This window comes from Leguminivora glycinivorella, chromosome 8 (assembly GCF_023078275.1).
Source record: "Leguminivora glycinivorella isolate SPB_JAAS2020 chromosome 8, LegGlyc_1.1, whole genome shotgun sequence".
Taxonomy (NCBI): Eukaryota; Metazoa; Arthropoda; class Insecta; order Lepidoptera; family Tortricidae; genus Leguminivora; species Leguminivora glycinivorella.
Genome location: NC_062978.1, coordinates 26,134,472 through 26,159,780, shown reverse-complemented (window position 1 = coordinate 26,159,780; position 25,309 = coordinate 26,134,472). Strand labels below are relative to the sequence as shown.

Genomic DNA, 25,309 nt, shown 5'->3' with positions numbered 1-25,309 from the left:
TATTTTTTTATGATTGCTGGTCGAAAATAACATCAAATGAAGTTGTTTTAGATTCGCTTAAAAACGGTCACTCTGTAACTTTTGAACGTCCGGTTTTTCAAGACGTTGTACCCCAAATAAATTGGGCAAGTAGTGAAAAAGCCGTTATGGAGGTAGATCCAAAATTTACTTCAGCTGGATGCAGTTGTCCCTTGCACCCCACAGCATGACCAGTTTATTTCGAGAACGTTTTTGTCACAAAAATCTAATGACAGCAAACGTTTTATTCCAAATCTCGAAAAGCTGAACAAATTTATTCCTAGAGAACATTTCAAAATGGAAAACCACAGACCAACTGTTAAGCTTATACTTACCAACAGGTAGCTTCATGGCTACAGTTGATTTGAAGGAAGCTTACCCACTGATTCTTATTGCGAGACACTGCCGCAAATATCTGCGCGTCCATTTTGACTATGGAAACCCTAGTTTATTAACTTAAATGAATTTACGGCTTTGTCTTATGGTCTTTCTTAGCGCGATATTTTATGTGTCGGGGACTCTTATGTAGAGTGTTTACGAAACGTAAAACATACGGTTAACCTACTAGAATGCTTGTGCTTTGTCATAAACTATACTAATAGGACATTAAAACCGCGACAGGTTTGTCGAGACTTAGGTTTTATGTTCAACTCAGTCGATATTTTTACCTACGGGAAAAACGAGAGAAAATCAACGTGATGGTTAGAAAATCTCTGTCACTACACTCTTGTTCCGTTAGAGAATTATCTCAACTGATCGGAGTACTTATTGACGCATGCCTTGCAGCGAAATTTGGGTGGCTATAAAAAAAAAATGCTTTGCAACGCGACCCAAACTATAGTAAGAAAATTAAATTACCGAAAGTAATATTAAATGACCCGAACTGGGGAATGAATAATATATTCTCATGCACTTATTCCATGTTCCCCACTTCATATGATCTTGAGACGATAGGGCACACGGAGCGTCGAGATCCGAGGAAAAAGCTTTCCACATAAACCAATCGGAACTGTTAGCAGTATGTTTACCTCTTAATATTTCTCTAATGACCGTCGTTGTGACTGGTTTATATTACTTCGTATAGACAATACGACAGCTATAAGCGATGAAAATCGCATGGGCAGCGTTCAATTTCGAACTTTGAACGACCTTTTCAGACGGATTTGGCAGTGGTGCGAAGAAGCGAAATCTTTGGTTTTTTGCATCGTATCTTATATAAATATTAAATATACGAAAGACAATATAGAAGTAAACCGGGAATCACGAAATGTAAATCTCGATACTGAATGGGAACTATCTCATGAAGCGTTTATACTGCTACGCATAATGTATAAGTACTACTGGTGAGCCAGATATTGATCTTTTCACTTCTGGCTCCAATGCCAAATGTACACTTACTTATCATGGTGGAAAGACCCAGATGCATCAGCTGTAGATGCTTTTACACTAGACTTTTATAGTTTCCCACCATTGCCGATCATTTTAAAATCTTTAAAAAAGATAATTTATGGCAAAGCAACAGGAAGTTTAGTTTCCCCGTTGGGCCATCCCAAGCGTGGTTTCCTTTGTTAATGTCGCTAGTAAAATCCGATATTATTTACATGAGCCCCGAAGAACATAAGGTCTGTTCTGATTACAGCACCAGGAATCCGTTCCACAAGCGCCTTCTCCTGGGTGCAGAGCGGTGCTCTCCGGTTAAGGTTATCTGAGGAAACTTCCTGTGATCGCATCTATTTCTAAAAATACCATTCAGCAATATAACGTTTCGTTTAAACTATGGTGGACATTTTGATCACAACTCGATCAAAACGTTTTTAGTAGTTCGATTAAGTTGATTCTAAGATTTTTAACGGACCAGTTTAACGCAGGAGCGTCATATGGATCCATAAACAATCATAAGGTCAGCATTATCCCTGTTCCTCGGGACCAATGAAAAAAAAAAAACGAATATGTTAAACGTTTGTTAAAACGCATATTTAAAATGAGACCTAATTTTCCAAAATATACTTACTCACATTTGGGATCCAAAAATAGTATTGGATTACATTGATGAATGGTATCCAAATCCATACTATCCATATCCATACGATCCATACTTCCATCCATACTATAATATTATAAATGCGAAAGTAACTCTGTCTGTCTGTCTGTCTGTCTGTCTGTTACGCTTTCCCGCTTAAACCACGCAACCGATTTTGATGAAATTTGGAACAGACAATCTTTAGACCCTGAGACAGAACATAGGCTACTTTTTATTTCGAAAAAAAGGGATGAAGGGGTTGAAAAAGAGGTTGAAAGTTTGTATGGGATTTCTTAATTTTAAATGATAAAACCATGAAACTTTATATTTTAGCACTTGATAAGAAATCATTAAACATATATTTAAAGTCACATACAGGTCGAACGCGATTAATTAACATTATTTTTACCTTTAAAATAAACATGGTGGGAAATAAACATTAACTAAAAGCGGGTAGATTATATTTATTTGTCTACCCCGAACATTTATATAAATTAATATCGGGTAGTTTTGTGTTGTTTACATCTCCGGTGACATTTTGCTGGGACGTCAGTCTTCCGCGACCACGGCCAGTGCAACCTGGCCGAAACGTTGGGAAAAAAGGTAAAAATAATGTTAATTAATCGCGTTCGATCTTCCAATGAAGCGAGTCATATAATATCGATCGAACTTCGCTTGCGAAGCTCGTTTGATCATATATTGTTATAACGATGAATTGGTATAAGTATAATAAGCATAACTTTGTTTCGTAGAATGTTTAAATGGCATACAAGAAAATTATATTTTCACCACAATTGGCAATGTTTAACGTGCTGTACGAAGGTTAATGTGCCTTGAAACCCTCGCAACGCTCAAGATTCCACTTTTTGGAATCTTCCGCTTGCTCGGTTATCAGTATCGGCACGTGCGATCAGCGAAAATCTGAACGATGAAATAATATTATTTATTAAATACTATCCATTTTCAATTTCTTTCGTAAGATACAGCGGGGCTAATCTAGACTAAAAGACGGACTAATCCATTTTTTCCATTACTACACTATTTCCATTATTCCATTATTACATGTACCCACTGAACACACTTACTACATAACTGGTAGACATTCTATTTTCTGAAAAACACTTATGAAAAACGAAAAAACTTAATAAGTAATGTATAAATAAAATAAAGACTCCTTAACTCAAATAATCTTTTTAATTTAAGATTAGCAGATAAGTTCATAAATGCATGTATGTTTCTTAAAAATAAACAGTTTTTTTTTAATAATGCAAACATTGTAAAACATTGAAGAAATTGACCAGTTACATTTGCCCCCACTTGAGATTTGCCCCGCTGTACCTTACTTACCCCTATTTTTTTCAGGCTTAATAAGTGAGACAGTATAAAATTAAACACTCAAAATCGAGCGCTCGAAATTGGAAAATCAGCCCCTGATTGATCCAATCGCTTTCTCCATACAGTTAGTAGGTATGGCAATTCATTTTAGGATAATTAAAGTTATACGAAATAATAGTATGCAAATTTCAATTATGCAAATTCATTGTTATGCGAAATAAGAATTATGCATTTTTAATATTATGCTTATTCAATGTTATGAACAATTATGTTATGCGAATTTAAATTATGCGAATTAATGATAGGCGAAATAGAGGGCACCCGTACCATATAAATACATGAACATTAGAGCGACGTCGACACGCTTCCGTGTCATCACCATGCATATTTTATTAAGTATCTACCCGTTTAAATAAATAATTACCCCACGGTGTTACTGTGAACCTTATCATGAAATGATAATGATGTGTGTAGTTTAATGTATATGTACATATAAGGTGTTAATAATAATAGTATTTAGATACATATTTAATTAGTGTTTATTTCGATGTATACTTAAAACATTAGTTCGTCTACATGTATATTTAGTTACCTGCAGTACTGTACAGGGTGAATACCTATAAATTACCTTAGGTCAAACTGAACAACTTTTAGGAACTATGAAATAAACCCCGATCGTGAAAAAAAAATTACTATTCCAAGGAAACTTTTAAGATCGGACAGCTAAAATGTATGAAATAGTCTTTTAGACTTCGCAACTTCGAGGTTGGCCACATAGTAAAATTGTCTAAAAAAGTATGGCCGACAATTTGTGGCCGATGAGTATCTATATTTTTGGGTAAAAATGTAAACAGAATCTACCCTCAAAAGGCTCCATAAACCAGTTGATTGATGACACGACCTAATATGGAGGTTAAAAACAGGTCTCTCAGTGACAGATCCACTTGGTTTTGTATTTGGTTGATTAACCAACGAATATTGTAACTATACGAAGTTTTACAAATTATTTTTAAATTAAAACTACCTCTATGAAACGGATTAAATCGCGTATAATGAATTTAAAATTCATCCCGACGTTTCCATACTTTTATTTCATGAGTTACTATCGCGGTAACCGAAGACAATATTATTTGTAAATTGTTTGTGTTCTTTAAACTTCGGATTGTTATGTATAATACCAAATTGAAGGTTTGTCAAAGAGCTAAGGAACGCAGCATTTAAAGAGTGAAACAGATTGACCGAATCCGGAACTCTACGCTGCGCTCAAAAACACGCATTATTGATGTTGGATGCATTACTGAAATGGGACTGGGTAGGCCATGTCTGCCACAGAGGTGGGCTTAATTAGCCACAATATGGATGCCGCAAGACGGACGAGAATCTGGCAGGTCCAGGCGGAGATGGCGGGGACGAGTAGAAATCAAAGTGGGGGGGGCTTTGCCCAGCAGTGGGACAGTATAAATAAGATACCTTGTATAGTAAGCAAGTGTAAATTTATATTAATTTCTTTTTTTTTTTTTTTTAGGAAATGCTGATCTCCAAAGAGCAGTGCCGTGTCCAGCCATTCAGCTCCGAGACGCGAGCAGCCAGCTCGCTCCCGCACGCCCGTCTCGCTCGCACACCCTCCATCTCATCGCAGAGCAGTTTGGACAGCGCCACCTCTAGAGCTACGGTAAGAACTTTAGTGTTGGAATTGTACAGTAGACACAGACCAACCCCTATAGACATCCATTACAAGACGACTCGCGGTCGCCAGCCTTCCTAGTATTTGCACTGATATAAGCGCGGGCGCTCGCCGTGCCCGATCAGTAGCGACCAAGTAACAGACCCGAAAGCAGCGCGTGTTTTTCGCAGTAAAAAAATTGAAAAAGGGTATTTTGATGTCTTAAAGATGTCCACCTGTAGTGTGAAATGGTGTGCAAAGGTAACAAGAAGCTCAAATTTAAAAACTGACGTCATTACATTCCACATAAAAGTCATATTTATAATTTATTCAGAGCCGGCATAGGTCAACTTACATTGGCCACTTACGCGTCAGTAGAGGGACAGTCCCTTTCATCTGGCGCGACTGCCCGCCGTCCTTGAAACGGCCAATCACAGCCCGCTTAACACATTCCCCGCCCGCTCCTCACACCCCTGGCACTGGTGACTCGTATCGCGAACAAAATATACAAGATTGCTACTCTATAGGAGGTTCTCTGTGACAGTAGATGAAGCTGTTCAGTATTCACTTATGCCTGATTCGCGCTATCATATTTTTTCTCACAATGTCACAGTTTTGTTTTCTTGCAACCCCTTATTTGCCAAGACTGGAACTGAAACTCGAGTTGTTTCATGTGCTCTACCTACCCCTTCATGGGATACAGGCGTGATTGTATATATGTATGTGTGTATATTTTTTCTCCACAAAATTGTTTCCTTGTTACAACTTAGGTTCCAATTTACTTAATATTTTTAATTAATAACTCTGAACTCTTAATAGTAGGTACCACATAATATATTGTACCTACCCACATTGACGCCAATATTTTTGTGCTAGCATTTTAACTAGAACCAATTAATATTTTAACCGCAGAAACCTATCATATCAGTTTAATAATATGTGGTAACGCGATAATACCTGTATTACCTGTACAATACATTTCAATATTATTTTTACATTATGTTGGAAATGAGTTTTTTTTTTCCAGATAGGAGAGCAGAAACGTATACTTTTCTGTTATAGGCATTGAGGTATATGTACTACGTACTAGAGGCGACGTTGCTAAGAGAACTTTTACACAACGCACTGCGGTCCATGGACCGCAACGTTGTCAGTGCAGTGACGTGCCGTGATGCATATACTTTCCACGTGAATAATGCCTTCTTGTGTGCTTAAAAATTGTACTAATCACTCGAGGAAATCAAATAAAAGCCAAGGTCTGACATTCCATCGGTAAATTAAACAAAAAACTCGTCTATAATATTTTAAGATTGAATATTCTACAAACTCGCGAGCGGGAGCGACACTGCCGCCATTTTGGTGACGCAATCATAGACTATAAAAAGTTAACCGCGCAGATGTGCCATTTACACTGTTCCTACTAATGTGTTTCACCTCTAATAGAGTTGCGAAATATAAATATTTCTATTTGGAAAATTATTGAGTAACTACTTACTATTTCATTAATTATGTTACTAAAATATAAAAAAGGTTTATTTGTTAAATATATATAGTTAATAGTTTTTGAGTAAAATTGTATTTTTAGCACGCTCACTTTTTGCAGTTTTCTTCGGCCTGGTCATGAAAAAAGGGAACAATTGATACGCTTTGTTTAAAAAAATCGTGCTGAGGAAACTTGGTTACCAACTGACCACTATATATGTTCATTGTGTATTTTAAAGAAGAAGATAAATACAGCACAATTATTTTGTATTAATATTTTAAAGAAGAAGATAAATACAGCACAATTATTTTGTATTAATTTGTATTGTTTAAATTGTAAATAAATAAATAAGTTTGACTAGAATATCCGTATTTTATTTAACTATAATGTAAAGTTCCCGTTAGGCAGAATATAATAATGTGTCACATCTGGTGGTGGACCTACTCTACGCGTAAATAACCGCTCCCCGCACCCCGCGCATTTGTCAGCATGTGCAGAGTTTTCGCTTGGCAACGTCGCCTCTAGTACGTAGTACATATACCTCAATGGTTATAGGGGTGTTTTCAGAATTGGGACCCCCTAATTAGCGTAAGTTGTTAACACAAATTAAGTCACTGTCAGTTTTGTGTATTCCCATTCCACTCACTAGTCTGGCTCTGTCGCGCCAATACGCAATGAGCGATAGATAAAGATAAAAATTCATTTATTCAAGTAGGATCAAATAGACCGCTTTTGCATCGTCAATATCTACATTATATCTCAAACATGCACAATTACAATACAGAATAATTATATTATTGTATATAAGGAAAGATGATAGAGATAGATATCTACTAGCGTTTCGTTTCGTGAGCGTTTGTGCCATTCGGCTACGCACCCTGGTACTTCTCTCTTATTCGCTTAAACGCATACCCATTCCACTCACACTTACGTCGAAAGGGAGAACATAAACCTACTGGGCCTTAATAATAAATTTAGGTCAGACCCTGTTAATAGCACTTCGGAGTCCAAAGCTTATGAATTCATCAATAACAGAGCGCGTTGTGTTATGGTAGAGGGAATGGGTAACGAGGACCATAGGAATACATACATACATACATACAATCACGCCTGTATCCCATAAAGGGGTAGGCAGAACACATGAAACTACTAAAGCTTCAGTGCCACTCTTGGCAAATAAGGGGTTGAAAGAAAACGAAACTGTGACATTGCAGTGACAGGTTGCCAGCCTCTCGCCTACGCCACAATTTAACCCATATCCCATAGTCGCCTTCTACGACACCCAACATAGGACATAGGACATAGGAATGTCATATCATATTCAGTTTGTACATAAATCAGGGATGAATGAACACTGGGCTAGCGATCCACTGGTCCTGGGTTCAATTTTCCACTTTTATCTCTATGGCTTGATACATAAAATAAATAATTAAAAAATTAAAAACACGACTGCGGTTTTAAAGCGAACTGAAAAGATGAAAATAATCTTTAGATATGCTGGTCAGTTAACTTGATTAATATAAATTAGAATAATGAGTGTTTAGTCAGGTACATAAATAAGCTAAAGAAAAAGTTAATGCTCATGGAGTTCGTGACCGTACCTAGATATTTTATTTCGATTGCAGTCGGGGGACAATGGACAAAAACCTGACAAGAATGTCCCCCGACTGCAATCGAAATAAAATATCTAGGTACGGTCACGATATCCTCCATGAGCATTAACTTTTTCTTTAGCTTATTTATGTACCTGACTAAACACTCATTATTCTAATTTATATTAATCAAGTTAACTGACCAGCATATCTAAAGATTATTTTCATCTTTTCAGTTCGCTTTAAAACCGCAGTCGTGTTTTTAATTTTTTAATTATTTATTTTATTTCTTACATTTTAGTGACTACACAAACGAACCATAATTATTTTATTTAGGTCATAGTGTTGGCTCTTGATATTTTAGCATGAAAGGGTGTAGGTAACTTTATTTAACGGCATTCGCTTTTAGACGCTTGTACTTTTGTTCTGTGCTTTAAGCACTGACAACATACCTATTGCATAGCCATAAATCGGCTACGGAGGACAGAGAGAAAGGCACACCGTAACAACAACACTCTTTCTCTGCATTCCCACACAAACAGATCCTTCACTTGCCCGCAAAACTACAAATACTTACGCTTTATTTAACTAATACCTAGTTACCACGTAAAACTCAGCAGAATAGTAGTGACGCAGCCCTGGCCCGGCGTTGGACCGCGTACATGACCTCACTCGACTCTAACTATGAGGGCCTTCAACCACGTGCGTCGGGCTTCGCCCGACTCTATGTATGAGGGCGGCTTGGGCGCGCGGCCTTCAACCGAGTGCGTCGGGCTTCGTCCGACTCTACGTATGAGCCTTGGGCGCCCGTCCTTCAACCGAGTGCATCGGGCTTCATCCGACTCTATGTATGAGCCTTGGGCGCCCGGCCTTCAACCGAGTGCGTCGGGCTTCGCCCGACTCTATATATGAGGGCGCCTTGGGCGCTCGGCCTTCAACCGCGTGCGTCGGGCTTCGCCCGACTCTATATATGAGGGCGCCTTGGGCGCTCGGCCTTCAACCGCGTGCGTCGGGCTTCGCCCGACTCTATATATGAGGGCGCCTTGGGGGCCCGGCCTTCAACCGCGTGCGTCGGGCTTCGCCCGACTCTATATATGAGGGCGCCTTGGGCGTCCGGCCTTCAACCGAGTGCGACGGGCTTCGTCGGACTCTACGTATGAGCCTTGGGCGCCCGGCCTTCAACCGAGTGCGTCGGGCTTCGTCCGACTCTACGTATGAGCCTTGGGCGCCCGGCCTTCAACCGAGTGCGTCGGGCTTCGTCCGACTCTACGTATGAGCCTTGGGCGCCCGGCCTTCAACCGAGTGCGTCGGGCTTCGCCCGACTCTATATATGAGGGCGCCTTGGGCGCCCGGCCTTCAACCGCGTGCGTCGGGCTTCGCCCGACTCTACGTATGGGGGCGCCTTGGGCGCCCGGCCTTCAACCGAGTGCGTCGGGCTTCGCCCGACTCTATATATGAGGGCGCCTTGGGCGCCCGGCCTTCAACCGCGTGCGTCGGGCTTCGCCCGACTCTATATATGAGGGCGCCTTGGGCGTCCGGCCTTCAACCGAGTGCGACGGGCTTCGTCGGACTCTACGTATGAGCCTTGGGCGCCCATTTAAAATTTATTTCAGGTATATTCTCTCGTTTAAACAATAAATTTCATGTTGCAGGAATGTTCGGCGAACATTCTCAAGAATGTTTCCGTTTTTTGGGATGTTCTGCAATTTCCACATTACTAGTCGGGCGTCGCCTGATTCTAAGTATGAGGGCGCCGTCGGCGCCCGGTCTTGGACCGCGTGCGTCGGGCTTCGCACGACTCTAAGTATGAGGGCGCCTTCCGGCCTTCGGCCGCATGAAATTGGTCAATATGCTATCTCAGGCTCGGAATAAATGGCTTTGAATAGGTATAGAACTCTCAGATATTTAGAAACTTTTTAGAAAAATTAAAGGTAAGTAGTAGCTTCTTGAATCCATACAACAAATTATACGCGAGTCCCAGAAAACTACCAGTACCTAATGCCAAATGATCTACAACTACAGATGAATATTATACTATGCGTAATGAGATTCTTCTAATTGTTATTCGGCCAAAGAAGCCGTCGGCGAACCGCTGTGGGTCTGCCGAAAACGATTGTATTTTTTCTCGGAAAATCAGTCGGGCACCTGCTTTGATCTGTAAGTCGACGCAGATTTCTTTTGGTATCTTTATGATCGTATTGCCTAATAAACAGACGTAGATGTACCTAGATTAAGTTTTAACGTTTTCAACCCTATTCGCGCGATTCATAGTCTATTAACTATTAGGTCCCCGAATAACACCTATTGTTATTCCGGATACCTATATTTTCTATTATTCTCTATCTAAAGTCTTCATTTTAATGTCTCATTCAATAATATTTGTTTATATTTTGAAAACTCTTAATCTCTCAAAACAAGACATAAACGCATATAATGTGTATATATTATTAATCGCCTTTAAAAGCTCTTCATTTTGATACCCCACTCGATAGGTTTGCAAAAATTTTTTTTCTAAAGTTTGCGCATTATGACGTAATACGCCCGCCATGTTGAATTTTAAGTGACGTCACATATCCTATGTTCATTGGGGTGACGTAAGGATTCCAATGATACATCATTCATTTAAATCGGTTAAGGCATTCAGAAGTTATGGTGGAACAAAGAAACTCACATACATACATACTTACATACTTACAAACATGAACGCTGAAAACAATACACTCTTTTTTGGGGCAGTCGTGTAAAAATAAACAGCACACGTCAGGGATAGTCGTTAAACTAGAATGATATTCTGTAAGGAATTCATTGCCCTACGTAGTTACAGGCCCGGTCACATCTGGCAACTATTTCTCGTAATGAATTGGACAATTGTTCTGATACTATTTTGGTAATATATTTATTTACCTATTGGTCTCTCTATAAAAAGAAACTTTTATTGTTTTGTAATTGAGTGAATAATTAATCTACCTATAATGTGACCTGTGAGCAGAACCGTGACCCGTGACACGTCAGGGATAGTCGTTAAACTAGAATGATATTCTGTAAGGAATTCATTGCCCTACGTAGTTACAGGCCCGGTCACATCTGGCAACTATTTCTCGTAATGAATTGGACAATTGTTCTGATACTATTTTGGTAATATATTTATTTACCTATTGGTCTCTCTATAAAAAGAAACTTTTATTGTTTTGTAATTGAGTGAATAATTAATCTACCTATAATGTGACCTGTGAGCAGAACCGTGACCAATTACGCATAGATTCAATATAAGAAGATCATGCCATCCCATACTTTAAAATGCGACCGCCTAAGAACGCGCAAACACTACACCACACAGGTGGCGCCACAAAAAATGCCTTGTTGCCATCGATTATTTGTAGATAATTTGTAGATTGGCGTTAAGTGTCACTTTCGAGCCCTAAATCTATGTCAAAAGTGACACTTTAACGCCATCTACAAGTATAATCGAAAGCTACAAGACATTTTTTTGTGGCGCCATCTATGTGTGGTGTAGTGTATGCGCGTTCTTAGGCGGTCGCATTTTAATGTATGAGATGGTATGATCTTCTTATATTTAATCTATGGTATTAGCCAGAGTTGAATTTAAGACACGGCAGCCGTAACGTAAATACAGATAGGGCGCAATACTTTTACTTGGGGACATATTAATTTTCCTAAGGAAGAGCAATGGAATTTTAAGGTAAGGTACAGCGGAGAAAATCTCGACTAGGGGGGGGGGGCAATTGTAACTAGTCCATTTTTTCCATTATTACACTATGATGTTGAGTTCTACATGTATCTACTGAACACGCCTATCATATCTAACCGGTGGACAGTGGACACTCTGTTTAATGATGCAAACATTGTAAAACATGGAAGAAATGGACCAGTTACATTTGTCCCCAGACGAGATTTGCCCCGCTGTGCCTTATGACATTATCACAATACCAAAGGCCTCACCCTGCACCCATTCCAAGTTAAGCCCTGCCTGTGAGGCAAAAGTGCCATTCGTAATCACGGTACCGATTCTTTGGCCAAGCTTATTTCCCTTAACAGAATCGTCGACGGTAGAAGGCTAAGCAGATGGCTTTAGGCATCATCCTTTGATAATCTATTTAGAAACATTATAGACTTAATAAAGTTAAGACGACTTGAGGCCTTGATAACACGACTTAAAAGCAAAATTTCTCTCAACAGAGCCACCGTGGATCCTCCCCAGCTATCCGCACGTTCGCGCCGGATGGACGCACGCTCGAGGCCGGTGGTTCCGGGCCGCGTTCGCCGTCGCCTCTGCGAGCGGCCTCGCTCGACGTCCGGGCGGCTCCCATGGCGGGGTCACTGGCCTCGCTAGCAGACTCGCCGACTCCGTCAAGTCCGAGGCATCTGCCGCCGAGGTGTTTGTCACCACTGCTGATGCCACCGAGGTAACAACTTTCAAGTATTTCAACTATGTGTGTGGTTTATTTTATGTTATTGTTGTTGAATGTCCTAAAGCACCCCGTAGGTGCATAGGGCCTCCACAAGATCCTTCCACGCCTTTCTATCTTGAGTCACCGCCTTGGCCTTGTTCCAGCTCAGTCCAAATTACCGTAGCTCGTTCTCTACGCTCCGCCTCCAGGTGTGTACGGGACGTTTGCGGACTCGCTTTCCTCCTTGAGGCCGCCACTCAAACGCGATACTGGCGCTGTTGGTACCTCCTCTTCAAATGGTATGACCGATCTATCACCATTTCTGCAGTGCGACTTCCTGGGCGATCGGAGGTTGTCGGCACATACTCCACAAATCCTCATTTCTTATGGTCTTTGGCCAGAATACACGGAGGATCGACCAGAGGGACTTATTGTGGTTTATATGTATGTATAGTTTTATATTGTAACGTCGTCTGGTTGAGCGTCACGTCCGCGCGGCCCCATGACGGGGTCATTGGCCTCGCTAGTAAACTCACCCACCCCGCCAAGTCCGACACATTCCGCCAAGGAATTGTCACCCCTGCTACCATGTTGGTAACAGGAAATACCAACCTATTCTTTTTTTTTTTTTTTTTTTTTATACTACGTCGGTGGCAAACAAGTATACGGCCCGCCTGATGTAAAGCGGTCACCGTAACCTATGGACGCCTGCAACTCAAACAGTGTCACATGCGCGTTGCCACCCCATTAGAAACTTGTACATTCCCTTTTGCTGTGTTAAGTACACAGCAAAAAGGAGTGTACAAGTTCCAAGGAGGGTTCGGGTTGCCGACGACTCAAAGGACAATGAACGGAACAAGTTAGTTCCGTAAGTCCTCCCGTCATCAGCACACCGCACCCTCGTTGAGCTCTGGCAGCCTTACTCACCGACAGGAACACAACACTATGAGTAGGGTCTAGTGCTATTTGGCTGCGGTCTTCTGTAAGGCGGAGGTACTACCCCAGTTGGGCTCTGCTCTAGATTCGAGCGAGACGATATCCGCTGTGCTGTGCCCTACCACACAAAGCGGAATATCATTCGCTATGCCCTACCTCCTACCAAATCTGATGTGTGTTCGCGTTTATCCTATATAAACAAAACTTAGGTTCTCGGCTTTGGGTCGCGTACGTCGGGCTTCGCCCGAATCTTGAAGTAGGTATGAGGGCGCCTTCGGCGTCCGGTTTTGGACCGAGCATGATACGCTACGGAGCGTAGGCCACGTGTGACATCAGCTAGGTGCCCTGCAGGCCTAAATGACAATCGTTAATACTAGACTCCGATAGACACTTACTTTAAAGTACAAAGCGCATACAAAAAAATGTACCTACCCCTGAAATGTATAGGCCTTTTAGGGATAAAACTAGATGGCTATGTTTCGCAACCTGGAAGTGGCAAAAATCATATTTTCCCCAAATAGTTTTGCGTGTTTTTTTATTTAATAGTAGAACAAAGGTCATATTTCTTTATTCTAATATCATGATATCAGGTCCGATTGTCAATCCATACCATACTAATATTATAAATGGGAAAGTGTGTGTGTGTGTCTGTTTGTTTGTCCGTCTTTCACGACAAAACGGAGCGACGGATTGACGTGATTTTTTAAGTGGAGATAGTTGAAGGGATGGAGAGTGACATAGGCTACTTTTTTTCTCTTTCTAACGCGATCGAAGTCGCGGGCAAAAGCTAGTCTCACTTAACCGCACTAAGGCTACAGAACGGGGGTGCGGGATTGGTAGACCTCCTCGTGGTGCACCCTGGGAGGGGGAGGATAGCAGCTCTGTTGCGCTTTCGCTATTCTCCCTCTGCGAACTACCGATCACAGAGGGAGCAGTAGAGTTTACTCCTGCGTGGGCCTTGTGCCGTGTCGGGTTTAGATGCGGGGCAGGGGCATTTGCCCTCCTGCGACTTGGGAACGAAGAACGAAAAAAAAAAAAAAAAAAAAAAAAAAAAAATACTCGGTTCTGACCGGGGCCGTATATAACTGCTCTACATCATCTCATGGATCCTCCTTCTGGAGTCGGCCGGTTTCGTCAGTCCCTTCAGTGGGCATAAACCAACTCCAGCATGGGGATAACCACCCCCCCATGGCAACAAAGAGTCGATCCGTGATTTGGTGTGGAGGAAGTCTACGGTGCAAAAAAAGTTAGCCTTAAGTGTGTCGTCATTAGGTTAGGGCAAGGCATCAGTGCATCCTCGATGTGTATGAGTAACCACGGAAGTGCTAAGAGGCTCGGCAGCAAAGACCATGTGCCCCGTCTAACGTCACCCATATGTCTCTGACCTATGGTGCGTGTCGATTCGGGGATCTTGGTGTAATTCGTCGCTGGCCTCGACCCCAAGTACGTGGCGAAAATCACCGCTCAGGTGTTACTGGATGTGGCGCGTGTTTGGTTTCCCGCGTTATTTTAATGACGGGAAATTGAACAGGCATAAACGGCGTTTGCCTATGTGCAAATCCCCGAACGCGTGACGGAGCCACGGGTATCGGGAATATTCCAGCGAACGAAGTCTAGTAGTCGTAGTGGAATGCGCCGTCTTTGCTGTCCCCTACAGTTCTGGGCCCGCGTAGGAAGTGGCGAACCCTGTACCCTTTCCTTTTCTTTTTATATGCAGTTGAATTCACACAGTCTAGATCTCATTAAAATGAGTGGGGTATTTCACTCACCACCTGGAACTCCGGCGAAACCAATGAAGACCTGGGCAAGCATAGTCCCAGAAAAGGCATTGAGTCCCAACAACAGCAACATCCGTGGGAAGACAGAGCCTGAACCCATCGTCCTCGACGAAAGAATGGTTCTTAATAAAACGCCTTCCACTGATGAACCCGCCATGGATACGGAAAAACAGAGAGAACAAGTAGAGTTCGCGGAGCATGCTGATTTAATGAGTTCTGGAGACATGGAACGGCTTTTCATGAGTGATGACATACCAGGCTCTCCGGCCATAACCAGTCGCTCTGAGCGATTCCTGAAAACTATTTGCAGACACGTCGATGAAATCAAGAACCGGCTCCCAGTAGATAAAAGCGCCAAGCGCGAGAATAAAGAAGCAGTGATAGCATGCGCTGACAATATCAGAGAGGAAACGGAACGTTTCATAATAGAACTAGAGACCGTCGCTACTGAAAGGATTGCCTCACCAAAAAACCAAATCATAGACCTGGTTAATACCCCGCCGGCAATCGACGATAGCATTATTAATGACTTGCAGGCGCAACTGGCAAGCATCCGCGTTGAACAGCTGGAAATGAAAATTCTCTTGGAAACGGCACTGTGTGAGGAGTCCAGTGACGACGGCGGCAGTTTCACTCCTGTGCTCAGCAAAAAAGCAAGGAGGAAAGTACGTGCTGATGCTGCAGCTTCCACTGTGACACCTAACAACGTCGCAATTGCCACTAGCATTGAAAGAACCCAACTTCCCCAACGACCGGCAGCACAACCTGCCACCAACTATGCCATAATACTCGAATCAATAGATCCGAGAGACGATGCAAAGGATGTCCTACGTATGGTCAAGGACCAAGTGAATGTTGTTGGACTAGGTGTAGGTATATCTAATATACGCGAAACTAAAAATAATAAAGTGGTGGTTCGCTGTGACTCAAAGGAGGAGAGGGAAAAATTAAGCGCAGCTATTAAGGCACAAACCGGAAAAATTTCGGTAGAGGTCCCACGCTTACGCAACCCGGCTATTAGGGTGAACGGTATTATACCCGAATACGCTTCGAACAAAATCGAGGAGGCAATAATAAAACAGAACGCCAGGATGCTAGCTGATGTAAAGGATTCGGATATTCACGTCAAATTTATCAGAGCTGTTAACGGGCGCAACAGTGCAGTCAAGAACGCGATAATCGAGGTCAGCCCAGAAGTCTGGAGTAAAGTGGTACACCAAAAGTTAAAAATAGGGTACCAATGCCTTGTGGCGTCCGACCAGTCTCCCATACTTCAGTGCTACAATTGCATGGGGTATGGACACAGAGCATCAGTATGTACTAACACATCTGTGTGCGGTTTTTGTACTGGCAGTCATAGCTCCAAGACCTGCCCTAGGGAAGAAACTACGCCGCGTTGCATCAATTGCTTAAGGTCAGGCCAGCCACACAATCACCCAGCATATAGTCACTCCTGCCCCGATTGGCAAAAGTGGGATCGTATAGCCCGCACAACTATACGGTACTGCTAAAGGCCAGCCAACGGGACAGAAAAACAGCATATTAAATATTCACCGACACAATTGCCTGCAGATTAATCAAGGTCGGGGCAGGAACGCCTATCTAGAAACAGTTGTCGCCCTTAATGACAAAAATGCCAACATTGATTTTGCATTCATATCTGAGCCATATGTCCAGTCAACCACAAAGCAAATGAAAGCACCACCTGGATTCACCACATATCAATTCGCACTCCCTGATCGTCCGACCCGAGCGGCTATATGCATTGGGAACAATTTTATCTCCACCCTAGGGGTCACACAATTCTCAAATCCTAACCTGTGCATAGTGCAATTGACGGAGCAATCGGGGAAGAAAATGTACCTAACCTCTATATACGTCGAGCCGATAAACGACGCAAATGATACCTTAAAGGGTTTAGAAGCATTCCTGAGGGAAACAGCTGATTCTACACACATTATCGCGGGAGACTTTAACGGGTGGCATAGTCTTTGGAACTGCCCCAAAAATAACGCTAGAGGGAACGTAGTCTCAGACATGGTCATAATCAATGATTTGACTGTCTGCAACACTGGCTCCAACCCTACGTTTGAAGTCATCACTGCAAGCGGACCGCGTGTATCAATAATAGACCTCACCTTGCTAAAGAGCCAACCGCCTCACGGACACCGTGCAATTAAAGTTCTTGACTGGAAAGTTGATACTAACATCTGCCCGTCCTCTGACCATCACGCCATAACTTTCACTGTATCTACAGCACCTCATAAGTCTGCTCTGTTTAAAAATAAAGCTAAACTATCGACATTCCGCTACGATACATCCAGGGTCAATTGGGAGGAAATGGCTGATGAGTTCAAAACTAAACTAAGCCCTGTAATCCCCTCGGTGGAGCACATAATGTCATGCACAGAAGACCAGTTAGATGCTGAAATTACCCACGTGACCGAGGGAATAATAAAAATTTGCGACGAATTGCTCCCACGATCGAAAGGTCCCCCTACCCGACCACCGTGGTGGACTAAGGATCTCGAGAACAAAAAGAAACAGGTCATCCAGAATCATCACAAACTGAGGAAAGCAGTGCGACAGAATCTCCCTCTCAATGATATCCTCAAAGAAAGAGATGAGCTCAGAAAAAGTTACTCTGACGCATGCCGTCAAGAATCGATTAATAAGTTCAAAGAATTTTGTCAAAGACAAGGCAAAGAGGACGTGTGGGCAGTCACCAACCGCCTGATCGGAACTCGACCACTGGTACAACCACCTGCCACCCTGGCTATGCCAGATGGAACACACACGAAGAGCAGCCTAGATACAGCTAAAGCTCTCCTGAACTCCTTTTACCCCGACGACAATGCTGAGTCTGATACGATAAACCAACGCAATCTCAGGAATGAGATGCATACTCCTCCTGATACACCTGACGAACCCCCTTCACAGACACTGAAATACTCGAGACCCTAAAAACTATCAATCATAAGAAAGCTCCGGGCCATGACCATCTTACCGCTGACATTTGTCTTCAGGTCACAATACACTACCCTGAGATTATCAGAGCCACAATGAATCGGTGCCTTGAGCTTAAATACTTCCCGGAGTGTTGGAAGGTTACCACGACCAAAATTATACCTAAACCAGGCAAACTAGACTACACCAAAAGCTCCGCATACCGACCCATTGGTTTAGTTAAAGTTTTCGGTAAGCTATTGGAAAAACTTATTATAAACAGACTAGTTTATCATATGCACACCCACAATCAAATAATCCACCGACAGTTCGGATTCAGACTGCAAACTTCCACTACAAATGCCATCCACCATGCGCTAGATGTTATCAATAACGCCAAGGACAAAAAAGAACTCGTTATTGCTGTATCACTAGATATTAAGGCTGCCTTTGACAACGCCTGGTGGCCATCCATTTTCAAGCGTCTCAAATACATACATTGCCCCAAAAACATCTATCAAATTCTGCGCAATTACCTCACTGATAGGAGCGTAATGCTCGCCTTTGCAGACTGTACAGCTAAAAAACCAACATCCAGGGGCTGCATCCAGGGATCTGTTGCCGGCCCTGTCCTTTGGAATCTTATCCTTGACGAAGTGCTTGATATGCCCATGCCTGAAGGCTGTCACATACAGGCATATGCCGATGACATTCTTTTGATATGCAGCTCCAAAAACGTCCCAGATTTAGAACAAAAAACCAACTCTGCACTAACACAAATTATGGAATGGGGAAACGGAGTCAAGCTGTCGTTTGGCCACGACAAAACGAAACTTCTTGCATTCGTCCCCAGAGCAAAACAAGCACGAATATACATGGATGGAAACCTCGTAGAATTTTCCAAATCATTCAAATATCTTGGAGTGACTATTGACACCAAACAGACATTTATAGAACACATTTTTAAAACAATAGAGAAGTCCAAAAAACTTTACTATAAACTACAGCAATTCATTAGGCCGACATGGGGTGTCCATCCTGGTAACATTAGAACCATATTCGAACACGTAGTGGAGCCGATACTTACGTATGCTGCATCCGTATGGATTGACGCCCTGAAGTATAAAAAAGTCAATGTAAAATTACTCTCATTACAGAGACTCTTTGCTATTAAATGTATCCGCGGTTTTAAAACACTTAATACACCACTTTCCATCACACTAGCCAAACTAACACCCTTACCTTCCATTGTGCGCTATGCGGCGGAAGTAGAGTCAACACGCATCACCAGATGCTCTACCTTACTCCCGAATGATCTACCTGTGGAATCCCCCGCACCACCGGCATCTCTGCTTCACCCAGCCCATAGACGTACAATCAAATATACACCTATTAATAATCAGCAAGAGCTGGACGATATTTTAGCAAACGAACAAACTACCAATACTTGGCACATGTACACAGATGGAAGCAAAGTCGATGGAAAAGTCGGAGCAGCTTTTGTTATAGAAAAGCCCAACCATCATCCGATCGTTAAGAAACTGAAGCTGCACGACTGCTGTTCGGTATTCCAAGCCGAATTACTGGCTATACGAGAAGGACTAAGATGTGTGTTTGGCGAACAAGTTCGTCCACGCAAAATTCTTGTATTTTCAGATAGCAAATCGGGACTCACTGAAATATCAAACCCAAGCAGTTACAACCATCTTACTAACGGAATACAAACTTTGATTGACAGAGAAAAACTTCAAACAAATGTAGAACTATTTTGGACCAAGGCTCATTGCGGCATCCGAGGGAATGAGCTAGCGGACGTCGCAGCAAAGGCTGCCACTAAACTACACCGTGCCCCAGACTACATACGAATACCAATTAGTCATATTAAACACCAATTGAAATCAGACCTCCAGAACGACAGGAAAGACTATTATAACCACCCGAACAACTGCCATTACACTAAAACACTATTTCCCACCTATGACGACCTCATGAAGTACATAGAAAAAACGACTCTTACCTTTGCTATAACTCAATTTTTAAGTAATCACGGCTATCACAAAACGTATCTATACAGATTTAAAATAATCACTGACAATAAATGTCCATGCGATCCAAATTCAGACATCCCACAAACAATAGACCATTTGATCTACAACTGCCCCAGATTCTCTCCAAAACGACATAATTTAATAATGACTTGCCAAAACCTAAATATTGACCCAAATAACTTACACGCCATACTCACTAAAGAATCAAGTACAGAATGTTTCCACGATTTAATAGAACACATAGTTAAAAACTTAAAATCTTTTAATGGCACATAAAATTCAATGGCATCTATGATTACCTTACACAAGTCAACAAACTTTCGACAAACAAACTCTAAACACACACTTTACACTCCACATTCACAATACACAAACACTATATCCCGGACTACACAATCACACACCCGGAAACAACGTGTATACCGATAGCGCCGAGTTTCCGAAAACATTACACTGAACAGGGTGGAGGGCTTTAGTCCGTAGGCGGCTGGAGCACGCCCAGCTGAGTCGGGCATACTGCCAGGATACCGGGTTGGCAGTATCCAATGAGGATTACCTCCACCTCTGACAAAAAAAAAAAAAAAAAAAAAAAAGGCTACAGAACGTCGAGTGTATCCCGCGCCTTAATTAAAGATGTATGAAAGTTCTTCAACGGAGTGTTAGGTGCAGTTGCATTATAAATGGCCGTGTTGCTGCTAGCTTCTTGACAGGCATGCACTAGTTTGATGAATTATAAAACGTGGAGACTTATTCTGATTGCAATCACTACCAAGAGTTTTTAATAAGTACTAGATAGCGTAAAACTACTAAGTAACTAATGTGTATTTTTATTTTTACAGAACATATATTTTTCAGGGTTTCAATACATAAAAAGCAAGTACGAAATAATAAAAAAATATTTTTTTTTGTTATGTTATCAAAAATCACTAATCACCTCACTTCTCATGTGATGTTTGTGCTGGACTGTCATCGACTGGGGAACGTCGAAGGAGACTAATTTGCAATATTTTTTTGCTATTAGCATGGTTTGGCAACGTCACATATTCAAATTAAAGCAATGGTTAAATGTATACATCCGACCTACTGAAAAACGTCGTACGATACACGTGCGAAAAGGAAATTCGTAACTCGTGTCGATTTAAAACACTGCATTCGGTCGTGTTTTAATTTATCGCCACTCGTTTCTAACATCCTTTTTTTCGCACTTGTATCGTAATGTATTTATTTCCACTGACAAGGTGGTGAAATATACTATATCGGAATATAAGCAACTAAAAATATACATACGTCTAAAACCTAAGTTTGTAGATGTAGACATATTGTGAAAATATGGCATAAACATTATATTTATGAGCAACTAGTACCTACTGTCAGCAACCAACGTACTTATAAGTAAGTACAATTCGAGTCTTCTACACTTAGTCCGAAAGTAATAGTATTAGAGTATTACCACTAGTTCGCAAAGTAGTACCTACATCCAACATCAGGCGTATAACTTACAAATAGGCGATAGGGACGGCCTGATGATGTTTTATCATTTATCGCGCGACCATTAATGCCTGTGTCGTAGCCGAATGGCATTTCTGCGAAACGAAACGACGCGAAGGTTAGTCTGGCTCTGTCGCGCCACTACGCAAGAGCGATAGAGATAGATATCTACGAACATTTCGTTTCGTGAGCGTTTCGTGACCGTTTGTACCATTCGGCTACGTAGGTACCCTGATTTCTTGTCATGTCGAAATTTCAAAGGGCCATATGTACTGAAAAACGTCGTACAATACACATGCGAAAATTTAATTCACATTGTTGTTGTTGTGGTTTTAATTTATCACCACTCATTTCGAACTTTCTTTTTCCGCATTTGTATCGTGATATTCGTGATATACTATTCTACCGACTTTGGTGACTGTACCCCGTATTCGCACTCTGTTGAACTTTATTAAAATATATCTTGTCTATATTTTTCTTGAGGGTGTTGACATCCAAGTCATAATTAAATACAGATACAGAGTAAATAATGTAAATATCTTAGCTTAGAATAAATTTAAAATTGGAAAAATGGCAGTCTTGAGACTTGAACTCAGGGCCTCCGAAGTAATTTTTCGTAAGTAAATAAAAATGAAATTAATTGTTTCTGTACATTTTTGGAAGCTTTATAAACGAACCTCTAAATCTAAATGTTACTTAGACGTTAGATAATGCTCCTGCTTGTTAAAATCAATCAGTAACTCCATAAACAACATAAACGAGCGAAAACGAAAATAAATACAAAATATCAAGTCGGTTTAAAATTGAATTAAGAATTGACGTCTGCCAATTGCGGAGTATTCCGGAAGACAGTTCCGGAGACTCGACTGTATTAATGTATTTCCTCTATCTATTACCTGTTCCCGGTTCATGTAGCCGATTTTAATATCTTAAATATGTTTTATAAAATAAGCACTGGTGGCCTATCGGTAAGAGCATGCGACTTTCAATCAGGAGGTCGCGGGTTCGAGCCCCGGCTCGTATCTTATCATTGAGTTTTTCGGAACTTATGTGCGAAATGTCATTTGATATTTCACAGTCGCTTTTCGGTGAAGGAAAACATCGTGAGGAAACCGGGCTAATCCCAATAAGACCACTAGGCAACTATGCCCTTCGGGTTGGAAGGTCAGATGGCAGTCGCTTTCGTAAAACCAGTGTCTACACCAAATCGGGATTAGTTGTCACCCCAGGCTCCCATGAGCCGTAGTAAATGCCGGGATAACGCAAGAACGATGATGACTTGATGAGTACCTACTATTTCAAAGCTTCTTTGGAAGAACTCGATCTTTAGGTACGACTGCTCGTTATCCATACTAATAATATAAATGGGAAAGTGTGTGTGTCTGTTTGTTTGTCCGTCTTTCACGGCAAAAGGGAGCGACGAATTGACGTGATTTTTTTAGTGGAGATAGTTGAAGGGATGGAGAGTGACAAAGGCTACTTTTTATCTCTTTCTAACCCCCCACTTGCCTGAAATGGGGGGTGGAAGTTTGTATGGAGCATTCCGCGATTTTCGAATTTAACGCGAGCGAAGCCGCGGGAAAAAGCTAGTCTTCTATAAACTGTATTATTCTTCTATAAATAAATTAATCACATGTATACCTGTGATTAATTTATATATTTGTGAGAAAAATACTCTGGTTGTATTTACAAAGATTTATTATCTCAAAATGTGGTTGTATTTTTTTTTTTTATTTATTTGTATACCTATCGTTATTTATGTAAAAATAGTATGTAATTGTATGTACGTTAATATATTATATGTCTAAGCTTTTGATTGATATTTCAAAATTGGTCTCTTAATGCACCGCCTACAATCTTCTCTGCTTTGCCCAAAGGTTGACTGGTAGAGAATGCCTCATGGCATTAAGTTCGCCTTTTGTACATTAAGTTGTTCTTTTGTGCAATAAAGTTTAAATAAATAAATAAATAATATCATTTCATTTATTGTTGTATTAAGTAGTACACTTTTCTTGTTTATGTCAATTCTGCTGCAAATCACCAACTCTTTATATTATTGCCCAGAAGTTCATAATCATGTGTACATTTCTTCACCTTAACCCGTTGCAATAAGGTGAAAATATTTACATATACATATTTATGAATTCGACTGTACCCTGCAGTTCCGTTCGAAAAGCGATGTCGCTTCTACGCCCGGAGGTGCTGAGCTTTTGGCTCTAGCTCAAAAAATTGAGATTCCATTCGCACTAAAATCACAGCTAAGTTAAAAATCACAGCATCGGACGTCGCTCCGAAGCGCAACAGTTTGATAGAAGCTGCATCAAGCGTCAATTCAATACCAAATCAGTATGCCTCAACATGGATATTTGCTGAAACGCTCAAGATAGGCATTTAAGCTGCAAATAATCACCCGCTATGAGGGGGTCGATCATCTCAGCGACTGTGCGTGACACCACGGTGCCATGGATTTGGCGTTAGATGAAATGTTTGGATATAGATTTGTCACTCACTCACTCAACCGTATCCCATCATTATATTGTGAAAAATTCAATAGGTAGGAACTTAATAAAAAAATAAACTTAGTACGTTGTCAATTTCATCGACAAAATAATCAAGATGTTTTTTTTAAAGTGCTTAAAGTCCTTAAAGTTTAGGATGTTAGGGAAGGTACTTAGTTAACACATCATATGTCTAGTTGTTGAGTTAGTATAGTATGTATGATATAACGAACGGTCATAATTCTCTCTTTGAAACTTGGCTTGGCACGCTGCATTGAGTACCTATAGAAAGTAGAGCGAATACCTCTTAAATTCGCACATTTTATCGATGCATGCAGAGTTAACGTGGTCTGACTATGACGTCACACATATATAAGCTCGCATCAGCAGAGGTGAGGATCAATCTGGCGTGAGGCGTAAATTGGAATAAACTCAATTTTCGCCCGTACCCGGCTACATTGAGACTCGAACGCTACTGGGGGATCTCGAACTTAAATAGCAATCTGTGTCTATGGATTTTAAAAATTTGTATGTGATTTAAAAGAATGGGTGTAATAGGAAAACATCCACAATGGTTTACGTTAAACGTGGTGTGGACAGCTATTGCAAAGGCCGAGCTCCGCTAAAGGCCGAAAGCCCGGAGTTTCAACTCATACACGGTACACAGAAGACCCTAAACGATAGGGGGTTGCCACTCAAATACTGAACAATAGTATAAGCACATCATAATACTAGTGTACAAGTTAAACAAATAAACATGGCGATTGCCTAAGGCCCAGCTCCGAGCTTAGTGCCCGAAGACAGAACAATAACACAAGTTTAATGACTAATAAGTTTTTTTTTTGCAAAAATTCCATTTTTGGCACAAGCTTTTAACACCGACTGTACCTTTCCTTCAACAGTCATCTACGTTTCTAAAAACCCCTTACTCGATGGGGATACGACGTTTCATAACAGAGTTCATATGACCACCTTTTTGCTCCATCATTAGATCAGCTCCATGATACCATAATATTGCATTGTCACGTGATTTACATATGTGTGCAAAATTTCAGCTCAATCGGAAACCGGGAAGTGGGTCTTTAGCGTCTACGT

At 41.3% G+C, this 25,309-nt stretch overlaps 1 protein-coding gene across 2 annotated transcripts in view; it reads left to right on the top strand.

The window, feature by feature from the left end:
• The window catches only part of LOC125228813 (synaptotagmin-5-like), an 88,391-nt gene that overhangs the window by 53,812 nt on the left and 9,270 nt on the right, over nt 1-25,309 (top strand). For both annotated transcript variants that reach the window (XM_048133499.1, XM_048133500.1), the window contains exons 3-4: nt 4,899-5,045; nt 12,309-12,535. In XM_048133499.1, coding sequence (XP_047989456.1) covers nt 4,899-5,045; nt 12,309-12,535 — 374 coding nt within the window. The remainder of the gene's footprint in view (nt 1-4,898; nt 5,046-12,308; nt 12,536-25,309) is intronic.